Source organism: Mya arenaria, chromosome 10 (assembly GCF_026914265.1).
Source record: "Mya arenaria isolate MELC-2E11 chromosome 10, ASM2691426v1".
Classification (NCBI taxonomy): Eukaryota; Metazoa; Mollusca; class Bivalvia; order Myida; family Myidae; genus Mya; species Mya arenaria.
In genome coordinates, this window is record NC_069131.1 from 32,547,941 (window position 1) to 32,564,302 (window position 16,362).

General features: G+C 32.7%; 1 protein-coding gene across 4 annotated transcripts in view; it reads right to left on the minus strand.

Annotated features, from left to right (window-relative positions):
* Window positions 1–993: 993 nt before the first annotated feature.
* Window positions 994–16,362, minus strand: part of LOC128206753 (receptor-type tyrosine-protein phosphatase kappa-like) — a 43,187-nt gene continuing 27,818 nt past the window's right edge. The window contains exons 1-21 of one of the 4 annotated variants that reach the window (XM_052909429.1): window positions 15,042–15,277; window positions 13,574–14,359; window positions 13,197–13,275; window positions 12,638–12,723; window positions 12,240–12,368; window positions 11,998–12,158; window positions 11,727–11,814; window positions 11,421–11,485; window positions 10,857–10,893; window positions 10,616–10,719; window positions 10,123–10,248; window positions 8,829–8,986; window positions 8,002–8,137; window positions 7,432–7,563; window positions 6,454–6,556; window positions 5,465–5,541; window positions 4,018–4,137; window positions 3,555–3,683; window positions 3,093–3,244; window positions 2,810–2,945; window positions 994–2,265 (exon numbers count right to left, since the gene is read on the minus strand). In XM_052909429.1, coding sequence (XP_052765389.1) covers window positions 2,167–2,265; window positions 2,810–2,945; window positions 3,093–3,244; window positions 3,555–3,683; window positions 4,018–4,137; window positions 5,465–5,541; window positions 6,454–6,556; window positions 7,432–7,563; window positions 8,002–8,137; window positions 8,829–8,986; window positions 10,123–10,248; window positions 10,616–10,719; window positions 10,857–10,893; window positions 11,421–11,485; window positions 11,727–11,814; window positions 11,998–12,158; window positions 12,240–12,368; window positions 12,638–12,723; window positions 13,197–13,275; window positions 13,574–14,359; window positions 15,042–15,102 — 2,964 coding nt within the window. In that variant the 5' untranslated portion in view covers window positions 15,103–15,277 and the 3' untranslated portion in view covers window positions 994–2,166. Of the gene's footprint in view, window positions 2,266–2,809; window positions 2,946–3,092; window positions 3,245–3,554; window positions 3,684–4,017; window positions 4,138–5,464; window positions 5,542–6,453; window positions 6,557–7,431; window positions 7,564–8,001; window positions 8,138–8,828; window positions 8,987–10,122; window positions 10,249–10,615; window positions 10,720–10,856; window positions 10,894–11,420; window positions 11,486–11,726; window positions 11,815–11,997; window positions 12,159–12,239; window positions 12,369–12,637; window positions 12,758–13,196; window positions 13,276–13,573; window positions 14,360–15,041; window positions 15,278–16,362 lie in introns of those variants that run through there. The other 3 variants (XM_052909428.1, XM_052909430.1, XM_052909431.1) reach the window with 3 other exon arrangements.

Here is a 16,362-nt window from a genome sequence, read left to right on the forward strand (position 1 = left end):
TTAATCCGGTGAACTCACTCGCTACGTAAGAATTTATTGTGCTTCATTGAAAGAACATACACTTAGCTTGATTTGTTAGGAGAACTATTTTTATTGGATGTTTTGAACTAGTCATTGCAATCAGTGCCGGTACTATTTATTCAAAATACAGCGTATGAATACATTACGTCAGTGAAACCCAGATGCGGCTTGAAAATGCAGACATCGCGGTTATAGCTATGAACTAGGCCACAAGTGCTCTAGTCCAAAAACGATCGGATTATTAATAAATATGTTTTGTCCTCTCAATATATAAGTATATTTTTGTTTTAATGAGGGGGGAGCGGACTAATGGAGTTGTTTGGTTAATATGATGATTGAATTATAAATAGTGTTGCCTGATTTGCTGACGGGGCCGATTCGGTCGTCACGGATGAATGTATTGTATCGCATTTATAGACGACACTAAACGTATAATGTATAATGTCGCCTAAATTTATTGGAATACAGTTCCTAAACCCCTAAATTTAAACAGCTTCATAGGAGAACTCGACATCCAAATTAGGATAGAAATAAGTGGAAGAACGGCACCCACAACCAGAGTAATTGACATTGTACACGAGCGTTTTAGAACAGGTGTGTGATTTATATCATGAGGGCTGCAGTTTTGTACTGTGTAACAAAACAAATGTGGTATAATTGAGTTCTGTACGGTTACGCCCATTCTTCTTGTTACTGTCCGATATGGAAGGAAATGTTAAAGAGTAGACGAAAACAAGGAACACTACTAATAGTATGCCAATTGTTTAACTAAATATAATATAAGTATTATTGTACTAATGGCGTGATTAATTTAGAATCAGGCACGGTTATATATCAAAAACACAATTCACTGATTTATTTCTCCATATGTATATCTTAATGTGTTGAGGCTTATCTTTGGAAGTGTGTTATAACGTCACAGACAAATGAACTTGATCCAAACAGTCACAGAGAGAAGATATTTTATTCGGTATTAGAATATATACAACATACATGTTTGAAATAGGTTTATATGGAGAACTATCAAAAGATTTCAATGCATAAAATGCTATCATACATTGTAAAATAACATACGTAAATAAAGTAAACAGACAATAATCCTATTTTCTGATTCATCTATGAACTTTTATATTAATGTCATATAAGCTTGAGTGAGGCATGATATTTTTGTTCCATTGAACTTGTTGACCATTCCACATTCTGCCTTTTTTTCTTAATACTTGCAGTGTAAGTTTAAGGCCAATGCAAGTTGGTAGAAAACGTAGAATTCTATCAGAAAACTATTTTTAGATAAAAAAATAACTTTTATTAAATAATTTTATATGCTGCGAAGCAGCAGTTATGCATAGGTTGAAATATTCAATAAGATGTAATGTTACGTGAAAATATTCTCGTACAATACATCTCTTCTTTGAAACATTTATCAACGCCAAAACATTCAAAACATACTTAAAGGTTCGTTTAAATACAGCAATTCTTATAGAAAAAAGGAATAAAAAACTTTTTAATCGTTTTGACTTTTTTCTTTACACGTTTCGCATTTATTGTGTATTCGGCATAATGCAATATATATATAGAAAACAACATGATAATTAAAATGTACAATGCGTTCATGAAATATTAAAGCAACATTTACTGCATTCACTATATAAACTTAACGACTGAAATTATACACAACGCGCACACAGTTCCTGTTTCAATCACGAGGGTTCCGTGTGGTACATTTTGTTTATTATATCGACAAGCTTACCGTGCAGAAAGTGGAGTGCATATATTGAACTATCTCTGTATCTCATCAAATGCTACCTATCGCCAATAAGTTTGCATATTAAGCCTTTCCTATAGGATCTCGTTTCGATCAAATACAACACACTACAGTTTATAGTAATAGCAGTAATTGTGCAAATATTTACAATGATATTCACAAAACAATGTTTAGATAGACAGATAAACATAAGCGTTTTTTTAAGCATGTGAATACGGTGATGCAGAATTGCAATCATGTTACGTTTAATAATGTCAACATGTGTGCAAATTATAAGTAATATAGCTGAACATGTCTTATATATTTATAATGTATATATTTATATGTTCTTGCCAAGGGCAACACATCGACGTTCATTGTTCCAAAATGGTCAGCCGTGTTCATGTCCTCTTGATATCCCCACTTGTGTTGTAGTACACAGCGTCATCTTTTGCATTCAAGGATTGGAGAACACACTCGTAGCAAAAGTAAAATTGTTCCTGAAAAATTAAACCTGAATTCAAAACAATGATCATGCATAGACAGTTTTTAAAAATGTAAAAAAGACGAAAACTCTCAATGTAAAAATGTTATTTGATAACATAATGAACGTCATCACTAGGATGCCGTCTGGGCGATACAATACGAACGTTACTTATTGTATTATGCAATCTGAATGCCACATTGACATTAACACTACCAAATATGTCGACCTTGAAAACAAATGAACACATATTAAGTAGTTTAACAAACAAACATATGATGGACCCAAAAAGTCAAAATATACAAACTATTAAAGTTTATTCTTGTGCAATAAATGCAATTATCATTCATGTACATTCATATTAAACAAGCAGTTGTTATTCAATGTGTCTCTCGTTCAGTGTATGTTAGGTTTTGAACTTGGCGCCTCTCTACAGACTCATCGTTAAAGTTACAACTGGTTTGTCATTGTTGTTTTCATTGTACCATTGTGGTGCAATAATAATACCAAGCATAAGTCATTTATAATGATTTGTTTGAAAAAAGTAGTTTTATATTTACCTTATTTGGAATGGAAAGCGTTCGTTTTGCTCTGACTTTCATCACCGCATTGACCACACTGACTTCATTATCTTCAATCAGTGTTTCAAGTAATGTGGAGACAACACAAAACAGACCACTCTTTCCAGCGCCGTTCCTGTGACAATGGCAACATATCGTGTAAAGATTGGTGTTTACGATCGTATTAATTAACTATTCTCCTGTGCTATCAAAGGTACATGACATATTATCACTAAGACAACATCTGAAGGCGTCTTGGAGCTAAAACAAAGATTTTACGTACATACAATGCACCAGTATCGGTCCGTTCATGATGAGTGATTTGGATGCGTCTTCAACCTCTTTGATGAAGGCAACAAAGTATTCTGCCGACCTCGGTGTATTGAGATTTCTATCCCAGTTCAAATATTCATAATGTGGTATCACCACCTTGGTCTTAATTCGAACGAAAAAATATTATTTACAGGTAATATTTGCGATATCATATCGCTAACGAATAACGGATTGTTGTTGTTTGTGATGGTGGTAGTTGAAAGATTAATGTCGCTGCTGTTGGTGTTGTTGTTTTTGTTTTTGTTATTGTTGTTACTTCTGTTATTTTCATTTATTTTAGACTAGAAGCCACATATTTCTTTCCATATAAACTATGAGAAAGTATTAAAATAACACATTAATTTTCAAACAAAAGAAAAAAATGGTATTTTGGTATGTTTACAATAATAATCAATACAGCCTTAAATCGTACCTTTCTGTCGAGTTCAAAATGCAGCATTCTTTTTACAAAGTGTCTTGTACTTTGATCTCTTGTAGAAAGTATTGAAATCACACCTTTTTGCATTGAAATATTGTCACCAGGAACGTATAAGCCAATCCCCTGCATAAAATGATATAAGTAACAGGAAATTAGTTTTGTTTTTAATTCTTAATAAGTTATAGAAAATTTTATATACCTGGCAACTCATTAGGGAATTTATAATTGTTTAGACTTATTAAAAATAATCCATTATTTTTATGATAATTCGTGCTTATTACATGAACATAGCTAAATCATGAACATTATAGCGCTTTGATAATTTGCAACGCTTTTTATTAAGGACGTCATGTTATAACTTACAACACTAGCTATATGTCCCTATAAACGTGTAACGACGTTAATTCATAATGGCTACGTCATTTGTGATATGAACAAAATTATAACAATTAAATACCTGTGCCTCCAAACTAACAATACAGGAACAGTTTTCTTGAACAGCAAGCGCAATGAAATCGGAAACAGTGTCAGGCAGAGGTGTTTGTGCTACCAAGAAGCGGTTTTTTGTTTTGAAACTCTGAAAAGAGATTTAAATTGACACAAACGCATTTCTTTTTGTAAGAAGGCAGTTTTGTCGCTCTCGTTCAGAATATGCTAGACATTTACATAAGGCCTTTATACAGATATGTTTTAACATTAATTTTTCATTTGACGTTCGCTCTGTAGTGTCCATTGTATAATCATTTTAAAAATGATCAGGATTTGTTTTAAAGGAATGAAAAGTTCGTTTAAGCATGCCAACAAATCATCTGCAGTAAAACGAATGTTCAGTATTGTATTACAATATAAATACGTATAGAGCTATCATTTCAATCCAAATACGTATAGAGCTATCATTTCAATCCAAATACGTATAGAGCTATCATTTCTATCCAAATACGTAAAAAGCTATCATTTCAATCCAAATACGTATAGAGCTATCATTTCAATCCAAATACGTATAGTGCTATCATTTCAATCCAAATACGTATAGTGCTATCATTTCAATCCAAATACGTATAGTGCTATCATTTTAATCCAAATACGTATAGTGCTATCATTTCAATCCAAATACGTATAGTGCTATCATTTCAATCCAAATACGTATAGTGCTATCATTTTAATCCAAATACGTATAGAGCTCTCATTTCAATCCAAATACGTGAAGAGCTATCATTTCTATCCAAACACGTATAGAGCTATCATTTCAATCCAAATACTTATAGAGCTATCATTTCAATCCAAATATGTATAGAGCTATCATTTCAATTCAAATATTTATAGAGCTATCATTTCAATCTATATATGTAAAGCGCTATCATTTCAACATGCATTACACAAAACATCGTTAAATCAAAAACTTAAATAAGAACGTTTGTCAGTGTTACAATTGTAGTTAAATACTGAACTTTCATCTTAAAAGAAACTATTTTTAAAACTGACAAATAAACCTGTTTATGTTAATATAGATATTATTACAACTGAGAAATATCGAACAAGCGATTGTACGATATGTTGAAACTATAAGGGGCAATATGAACACAGCATGAATCGTACGATAGTTTATCGAAGCTATACTTCTGAGTAGACATTGCATATTCTTAAATTATAACGTTCTTAAATGCTTTTTTATGTTTCTTTTATTTTGTAAAACCTCTTTGAATTTGAAAAGTGAGTTTGTTTTGCAAATGTTGTTTGATTTTGCAAGAAGCAATTTCAATTTAATGTGTAATAGACATTATTTCACTGAAAGCCTTATACGTTGTCGTACGTTGTTAAGGTCGAGGCATAGTGAGCGATTGACGAATCTCATCCTGCAATTTATTTCAAACTATATTCCACGTCAATATAGAACACATACTTACGTTGATGTATATCGCATTGATGTAATCAGATTCGCCTGGGTTCAAAAACAGATACAGACGTGGTCTGTTGGAATCACCTATCAATACACAACATCAACAATATAGATCATGTTAACAAAGAGAAAACTTCAACGGATGGGATTTTCATGTTGACGAAAGTGAGCGATTGTTCAACAGGTAACAGCAGAAACCTCCGACACGGCAGCAGGTGGCAAATTAAATTCATAGGAAATATGTTACAAAAGGTCATAACGATGGGTACCGGCCATTTGAACAAGATGTCAAACGTTATATAATGTAAGCACAATTAAATTATGTGGCTGGACTAACGATAACTGTATTTTGAGAACGGAAATTTCAAATTGTTTTAATGGGGATATTGCTTCCTTTTGTGAGACAAAATTTGGACAATTTGGCTCTGATTGAACATGTACATGTTAATTGTACATGCAAATACCTGGCTAGGATTTCACAGACTGGAAATTCACAATAGGCTTCCAAAACCCCGTCAGCCTGGGTAAGGCTGCTTGTAAAAGATTATGTTTTATGTGATAGAAGACATATCGAGAGTGAAATCCATCTTGTTCTCAATAGTCATTTATATATTAATCAAAGTACATCATTATTTACTGACTTTCTTTATGTGAATTATTCCACACTCAAGACGATTCTGATTTCAGTATGTAACACTTCTTTTACACAATCAGCCATTATGCAAGCATTTAAACTTGGGGACTTGGTGATTTGTCCATTGGGCCGGGTGCTACTATTGTTATGCTTTAACTTATTTCAATTCAATGGCACGGAATGTTCGAATCGTTTATAATCATAGCTTCAAATTATTTGAATACCTAAAGAGAAACTAACCTGTTATATATGTTCATAACATGAGAATTCGTCTAAATAGTTGCTTTTAAGATACATGCAATTTATATGTGTAAGCCAGTTAAAAGAATGCTGCACTTTTGCAACCAAAATAAAAGTGGTACCTGGTATGTCTGCGTGTTTTCTGTTCTTTTTTGTCAGAAGCCGATTATTTTCCGTTGCTTGTTGTTCCTGATCCGACTTTTGCTCTTGATTAAACTGCATTTTCTAACGAATAATCAGAAAGCAACATTATATAGGAGTACTACTAATGCAACTCACAATACTTTATGCATATTAGATTGAACATTTGAACACTGTTAATCCGAACACCTTTTATTCAAATTTATAGTTGTTTCCAATTTGTGTTTTGGTCCCGATTTATTTTCTTCTTTGTTTGAATAAATGTTTTATCAATAAACCGAATATATCACTCTTTTGAAGTCAAAATTTCGGCCACGGCTTGGAATTTCATACGAACATATCAATTATATTTCGTATTCAAAAACTGTTGAATAGCGCCTGTCGGTCATCTCATAGTTTCACACCATACGGTGATAGCACACGGGCCTCGGCCTGAGGTGATAATATAGCAGAGTAACAAACGTCCATATCAGAAACTGAACACATACTCTTGGATGAGGGTAGTTTGTTTCCAATGGCTGGTTAACACAGTTTAAATATGAGTTAACATGTCTTTCTTATCGAACTGCCTTGACCCGCTGACGAACAATCCGGCGAAGAGCCGAACGATACTGAGTTGATTTAGTGTTTTTCAGTGCTATTTAAACATGTTTTATATAAACTATGCTATGTTACGAATGCTACTCGTGCTGTCATTTTGCTTTACATGCATACCATACCGTTTTGTAAATAAACAGTTTACTAAAAACATGTTTAGCATTTGTTCAACAATAATTCAACAAACATGAATACTGAAAACGATCATTCAAACAAAAAGCATCATGTTGATTACGTGACATTGCAATATTCACGACTAAATATTTACGATAGCAAAACTTTACGAACGCTGTCATTGTCTAAATGTTAATTCATTTTCTGATACACACATTCATTCATTTTAACCTTTGATACTGTCCTACCTCAAACAGCTTCTGTATCTCCTGTTTGCTGGACATCATATTCATATATTCAACAAAGTGTTCTCTTTTTATCAACGAGCAGTTAAGAGTCAATGATTGGACCAACGCTTGGTGTAGATACTTGTATTGACTCTTAAAGTAGAAATCATATTTATTAGATAAACAATGATTTTAGTGTATGTTTACTTTCGGACGTACTGCTAGAATACTTAATCTTATGTATTATTGCTACATTTCCTTGACCTGCATTGGGCATACAAATGTGAAGACGTAAATATTTAATCAAATTGGTAATGAGTGAAAGAAACAACAATAAACTAAAAGAAGAAATAAAAAATAAAAGGAAGTATATGATCTTTCTTTTGTCCTATAAATGCATTATTTTGATTTATATGGACACACTCGCACTTTTGACCTTCTCTTTTATAAAAGAGTACTTTAGAACATACTTCGTGAATCCAATGAATATCAAACGCCACCCTTCTTCGCTTATCGATTAACGGACCGTGCGTTTTTAGCGTCTTTTCCTTTTCAAATCTTATACAACATATATATCAGCAAACAGCTAACCAAAGTCTGAATCATGCTGGGTCTGCTCTGTCGCATATTGAGAACGCATCCCGGGATATCTATTGCTCCTTCTGCCTCACCCTCTTTGGTCAGAATGTCCAGAGCTATGTAGGTTCCCGTTCGTCCTACGCCAGCACTGAATACATACGAGTCTTAATGTTTCTACATTGTATCTGTCCAGAAGAGAGCATAAGAACGTGCATTTTTTTCTCATTTCTATTTAGCTTAGTCTGATTCGCAAGAACTACTGTTTTCAATGTGTTTACTTTATTACTTTTTTGACATTCTACGATAGTGTACCTGTTAATCGTAGGATGTATTCATATCACTATTTCTGGCGTAAACATGTTCAGTACTATCAGATTTATATGATGTGAAAAGTAAATTATTTGCATGAAAGAAAGCATGCGTTAAGCAATAAATTGACATAGATCTTAGATCACTTGAAGTTAGTATCGGACAGAAAGGCCTGATCGAAAAAGGCCGATCCAGAATTTTATGGTTAGCCAAATCATTGCGGCGTATTTGATACCTAGCACCGAACTATTTTCTTCATGCTAGTATACATTAAATACAAATACACAATTCCAAGTGAGTGTTATCTAATTGTCATTAAATTGTCTAATACAAAAACATACCTATACAAAAATAAATACATAAATAATGTGGATCTCTTCAAAAAAAATATTTATTTCGATCTTAAATGTATCGTTTTATTTTACTTCCTGTCATGCATTTATTTTATCAATGGTTCAAACGATGTTTACATTTGCTTAAAGCTAGGTAATGAACGCTTTAATCATCTAAATCACAGCTAGACACCCTACCTGCAATGCACTATCACTGGTCCGTCAAGGGTACTTTGCAAGGCGTTCACTCTCTGTCTAAACTCTATAATTGATGTGACGTTATCAGGAATGTCCTTGTCCGGCCACGCTGTGAACTGAAGGTGATGCAAAATTCTTTCTTCGGAATTCTGTTTTCTCTGTTAGGAAATGAAAAATAAAGTAAAGAAGTGGTTATTATTGAGAACCTTGTGGTGTGATGTTATACATCTATGATGCATGCAATTTGGAAAATGAGTATATAAAATTATATTTTTAAAAATAACAATGTGTATAAGTGTGTTATGTGACAGCGTAATCATATTGAATATAAACAATAAAAAACTAAAGTTTGTGTACATGTAATTTTTTCTTAAAAGGAACGCAATGTAAAAAAAAAATATACTTAAGGTGAACTCTTTACTTCGCAAAAGAATGGAAATTAAAATGAGGCCACTGAATATTTGTTTCACATTTCATTCTATGCTATAACTGACTATCATTATTTGATTTACTGTTAAACTTTTTAATATTTTGGTTCTAAACTAACACAAAAATGAAAATGCTAATGTTACAAAACAATCGGTAAATTAATACTTTGAATTGTGGTTGAAATATTTAACATATTTACAAAAAAATATTCACCTTTAAGGAAGTGGTTTTCGCGCTTGTTTGATCCCGTAACAACTAAAGTGCACACACTTAATTCAAGATCTAGTGGAAACTTATTTTCAAGTGAGGGACTATTGAGTCATTCAAAGTATTTAGATGTTTTAGCCTCCCTTCCTGAAATCACACTTATCAAAAGCAGTGTTTCCGTCATATTATAAGGGAAAAAATTCCGTGTGCAATGAGAAAAGACATCTTTACTTGTGAAAATATTTATTAAATCTGTTTTATATGAGCTTTTCTGCCTAGGTGTCTCAAATATAGAGTTGAATAATGGCCTTTTGCACGTGGGAGGCTGCATGATGAAACCTAGAAGCCCTTAAATGGTATATGTCTCTAACCTGTGGATGGTCTATGAGGATATTACTGGAAAACATAGATTACTCAGTACTGATAACTTAAGGAAAGTTAATGGATGGAGTGTCATAAAATTATCGGTCTGTCGTGCGAATCCGACCATGCGCTACTGTATTCCAAGTCACAGGTTGTGTTGTCATTTGTATCACGTATAAGCTAAGGTTAATACTAATCAGATTTAGATTTAAGCATACTTACATATTTCCAATCAACCTATTTGTTTTCTTTCCTAGTCAAACTACTGGTAGTGTCCAAGTCAATTAAACTTTACCTTGGAAAACGTAAATTGTCTCCAAATAAAATCTGCGTACAGTTTTTCAACCTTGCACACAACTTCTACATCGCCATATAGTTTACTTTGACAATGATCAGGCCAATATTGCTCACATTTGGTTTTCTGCAAAGAAACAAATATTTACAATTACAACCCCGTTGAGATAACGTTGCACATAAGTATTATAATTATACAGAGTAATGGCAACGGCACTATAATGCCAAAGAGTCATAAGTTAAACTATATAATACTCATGATCATAACCCTTTTTTCAATATTCTTAAATACCGATAGCACTTGTTATTCTATTTACACAATGTTTATGGTATTCATTATGGAATACCTAAGTTGAATTATTACTGTTATTTTTTAAGTCTAGGTCGTTGTAGTGATACGTATATATTTATTGTTTTCACTTTTTCTCAAATCATCGCAAACCACAAAACTCTTTATCAAAGAAGTTCTCAAACTTGTCATTAAAACACCTTACCTCACCCTCAACCAAGTTGGTCACCATGACAATTTTTTCCACTTTCTGTTGCCAGATCATTCGCCAGAATTGGCCGAAATCGCCCAGCTGCTTAGCCATTGGACCTTAATGATGCAAAATTCGACATAAACAGACTCATTAACATGTACTTAGTATTGACTTGAAAATGTTTTTAAACAAACTTTTAAGTTCATTTGTTATATTATTAGAAAAAAGACGTTAAATAAATATATCATATTACCCAAGGCAGCTATATATGCATTTCGTTTTCTGAAACCCTGGAACAAAGAAGTTGTGATAAATATCATTTGGTCATTCAATTTCAAAATATTTAAGTTGTAATCACGAAAACTAAGAGTCCAATTAATTAATTCGTAATCAGAAGATGGCTTAAAACATTGAGTTTGTACGAAAAAACTTGTGAATAACTTATTGTTCATGGCAATTAAAATTCCATCCCTCCATAAACATTAAGTTTTATTGTCTGTGCTGTCGAAGTAAGAAATAACTACAACACTTGTTATACATTTTTTTTTACATTACATGCAACACCTACGTTTTTGCAATGGTTAAAATAATCACATAACATGGTCACAGTGTTGACCAAAACAAATGGTTTTGAATGATAAACACAATTTTGCTTCATAATTATGAAATGTCGGACATATCATATAACATACACAGTGATCAATAGAAATATAAGTAATAATACTTACTATAATTGTAATAATAAATATAACAAACAAAATGTTAATACCGCTACTTATAACGATAAAAAACAAACATTTTGCTTGTATGGACTTACGTCTACATAGCTTGCATTGATATAGTCTGTGTCTCCTCCGCGTACTACAACACGCGTATCATCATCTGAAATTGACACGAATGGTACAATTGCAACCATGAGTGCAGCCATACAATGTCATTGTCAACTTTGTTTATAACGCAAATGAAAGCCAACGCATAACGGAAATAGAACAAGACAACACCAACAGTCTTAATTGCCTGAAACATATATAAAAAGATAGGCAGCAACAACAATAACTTAAACATCATTACATATCAAATTAAATAAAACACCTTTATTCAGAAAACAAGAAAAAGTTCTTACATGGGTATATTCCTTTGTATCTATTTCTTTGCATATTAAACTTCGTTTGTGAAACTCCATAGGGTTTTATGAGACCGTATGGTATCCTCTGCAAATTGAAAAATATGCCATACTTATTTTAATAATCTTCATATTCGCTCATTGACTCATGTGTACGTTTACTTACAAAATGTAGGTGTTAGAAAACTAAATAGATTACTTGTAACCCTTAACGACAGAATGAAGGACATGCTTAATACAACAGTATGTACATTAATGCATGGCATGGTACCTGAAATTCTTCTTCTAGATCCCTTATACCTATGTATTGTGCATATTCAGGTAAATCGGCCACAGTCAGTTTAAATTTGCTGACTTCTTTAGCGTTGTTGTAATAGATTCCTCCATTCGCCTCAAACATAACTGTAATTTCCCGTGCAGATATGTCTTCCTCTGAAACATCGTAATTTTTCGGCAAAGTGTTTTTGTGTGATTATACAGACTACAGATTTACAATTAAGATAACAAGCTTACCAATTTCAAGATTTTCTTCAGTCATAATATGCCTTTTGTTTTTGCCAGAGCTCTTCGGTGGTGGACTCTGGTAATTTGGGTTTTCTGTGATGGTTACAGAGTGGACAGTATTGGTATCCTCCTTTGCTCCTAAGGATACGAAAACAAACCTTTTTTATTTATACGATTTTCGTTCCAAATCGTTAATATCCAGTAGCCTTTTCAATAAGCCCTTTTGCTAAACGTGCAACGAAGTACTTTTTCTCGAGGTTTTTATTACTTATTTTGCATTATTTTATAGCACTGCAAAGTTTGGAAACTTCATAATGCAGTAGCATATTTATCCCATATCTGTTAAACTATTGGTAGGCATAACAAACCTATAACATCAGTTACAGGTTATACAGAAGGATACTTACTTCCTTCGTTCACAGTTGCGTACAAGGCGGAACAATTCTCAGGTTCTTGTTTTTTTGGTTTGCTCTTGTTTTTGCTTGAATTTTCTCTTCTGAAATAACATGGGGATTCCATTCCATTTTCTATAATCAAAGTAAGCTATAAAGTATTCTTGATTGAAATGCATGTAGTTTTTTCAACCTTATATATCAAATGCACAATAGTAAATATATTGGATGGCTGGTGACCCCATCTTATGTTGGTATCATTTGAGCGTGTTGTGTGTAGAGATTTTTTTTTTTAAATGTATCAAAAACTATATTACAAACATGCACTTTTTTACTTGAAAAGTTGCGAAATCGGTGTATAGAAATTAGTCTGAATTAAGTTGACATAAAGAACACAAATACAAATTAAACTTTATATGTAAGGAGCATTTGGTCAACTATTTTTTTGCTAGTGATCAGTCAGCAGTATTTGGGGTACCCTGGCAACAACATTTTAAATTAACGCCAACGACTTATTAACAAGCCTTGTTTTACATTGGATGCTTTATCACATATTAATTATTTAGTAATGTACCTTCTTCGAAGCAAAACAAGTCCAATAACCACAATGCCAGCAAAAGCTACAGCTCCTCCGCCAACTCCTCCTACCAGTGCTGCAATTGATTGTCTGTGCTGTTTAACATCTGTTTCAATTACTAAAGAAACGACTTGAGTTAAATAAAATACAAATCAATATATTTTTTATAATATAATTACAAAACCGGTAAAGTTTGTGTAGACACGAACATTCTGGTATTGTTGCAGATTTATCAGGTTGTTTGGTTAATTCTTTAAAGAAAGGAACACTTATTTTGCTAAGCAGTCAAAAGCGCTGCATACTTGTACACGTGAGGTTCTTTACATTTAGTTCACACTTATATCCACAATAGTCCCTATGATATTCATACATACATGTGTTGCATCTTTGACCGCTCCAGCCAAACTTGCAAGAACATAATCCTGTGTATCGCGTGCAGTTACCAAAATTACAGCCAAGTGAACAAGACTGCTCACATTTATTTCCAAATCGTCCACTCGAACACTGGTCACAGGTTTTACCTTTATAGTTTAGATTACACCGGCATATAGCATTCACCTCATCACAATGTCCGTTTATGCAATCCCTAGAACACAAATATTGACAGTTCTTTCCAAACCGTCCATTTGCACACTGGTCACAGGTTTCACCTTTATAGTTTGAATTGCACCGGCATATAGCATTTTCCACATCACAATGTCCATTGGTGCAATCCTTAGAACATTCATATTGACAGGTCTTTCCAAACCGACCAATTGCACACTTGTCACAAGTGCTTCCAGTATATCCTGGTTCACAGGATAGACAATATCCATCCTGTCTGCACGATACACACTTTCCTTTGCACTTTTGTTGGCATGTATTTCCCCAGTAGCCGTCATAACACGACTGGCAACGACGTATAAAATCGCATGATTTGCAATTTGATTTACAATCATAACAATTATAATTGTACAAATAGTATCCGGATTTACATTCTAAACAGATATTGCCTATGTATTGGTGACAGCTTAGGCAATTCTGAGATGAACATTTATAGTTACAATTTCTTCCATGATAACCGTATATACATCCGTAATAACATTGGCCTGTACTCGTACATTTTCTGTGATGTAATTGCTTACAACACCGGCACTTTAAACACACCTGTGCACAGCCAACTGTAAAGAACAACAACCAATAACTGAGCAATAATGCATTCATATGCAATTTCAAGTTCTGTTGTATTGCCTATTGTCTTTGGATGCAGTACAATTATTTTTCCAAAATTACATGAACACTGATTAATAGTTACAAAAATAAAACTGTATTATTGAAATGAGTCAGTCAATGTATCTTAAATTAAACACAAAACATATTAAGTGATATGTTTTGCACGACAGATGCTATTATTATTACAGATAATGCATGTATTGAACATTGTAAAATTTAACATGAATGCAATCATAGTTACAAGACTATTTGACACTGAACATTTATATTAATATTAATTTATATATATTTATAAATTAATATAAATTTACAATATTATCGTTTAAGACAGTGTCAACGACTTTCGAACTTAGCATTGACCTTGATTTAACAATCATATAAATCTATTATTTGTGTTCAATATTATTTTTTTAGACAATATAAATTCAATTGTTTTAATATCACTATAAACTATTAATGACAGACGTGTTCATTTTTCGTCAATGTAGTGTACTGGGCTTTTATGCAAATATGTTTTCGAATTGGGATTATATGCGTTTGATGTAAACGTTAATCACAAAATATGGATCTTTAATTGTTGATATAAATACAAGCTTTTTAATAATATTTTGCCAACAGAAAAAACCTTACCTCGCACAAGTATAAAAAGAACAACACACGCGTACACTGCACTTGAGGATATTTTTGTCATTATGTATTAAAGTGTCTAGATTTCCTAACTCTTAAACAACTGTAGGTTTAATATTTATTAAACTGTTGTGTTAAATATCCATTTCATCCCGACAGAAGTATCATCCATTTTAAAATTATCATTAAACAGTGTTGCAAGCAAGAGATATAATGTAAAATTAAGACACATGTCTGGAGACGCGCTACTTAATGTAGAAGCTAGGAGGTTTATTTCACTTTGAACTCATTTTATAAGGAGACATTTTTGTTTCTCGATAGTAAAACTCGATTACCAATAAACTAAAGAAACAACTTACATTAGTGCGATTATATGCGAAAAGTCGATTGCGAAGGCTATTATATTCTAATGGCAATGTTCCTTTACTTACAATTATGTCTTTAGCTGGTACACCTAAAAACACTGTTTCCCGAGGGATTTTCTACAGAAATAGATTCATAATTATTACATTTGACCAAATGACTTCAGCTATGTCATCAGTATATGTTTGCATTAATATTAGAATAAATTTAGCACTTGGCATCGTACACATAAAACATTGTAAACTTGTTGGTATGAATGGAAGATTGGGGACAACAACAACCAGAACATAACAAAAATGAACCACATGGATATGTAATAATATTGTGGCAATAATGAACTACTTTGTAAAAGACGTTTTACAAAGAAAAACAAGAAGCTACTCGATAGTATACTATCCAACTCGTGGAGCAGGTTTCTCAATAATATATGCAGAATAAAACAAATGACAAACTTGTTCATATATACAGCATAAGGGTCAAAACACGACCGAAATACATGAAGATATTTCTATTAATATTTGGTATGTCTGTGTTGCGGTGTACGTAGTGTGTATACCGTTTAATGTCTTTTAGTCCTTTTCATTGTACATTTAATAGTGCATTCTTTAACTATAGGCAACTCGTGTACTTGTAACCTCCATTGCATTATTAAATGAATTCATGGACAAACTTAGCATTACTATGAACTTACTTATTGCAGAGAGCGACCGGTCTAAACATAGCATTCAGAGATGACCGCCGAGAAATCTAAAGCTCCGGGAATTTTATGTATTGTTTAATATGTCTGTACACATATTTTTTGTCTGCATATGGCGCATATCTGGAGGAGTCAAACATATTTGGTATAGTATCGCAATTTTTGTTTTTCGGACTTCAATCTTCGTGTGTTGCATAGGAATTTGATACCAGCACATGATAAAAAATATTGTATAAGTATATTTTCTTTAACTCATAATTAAAT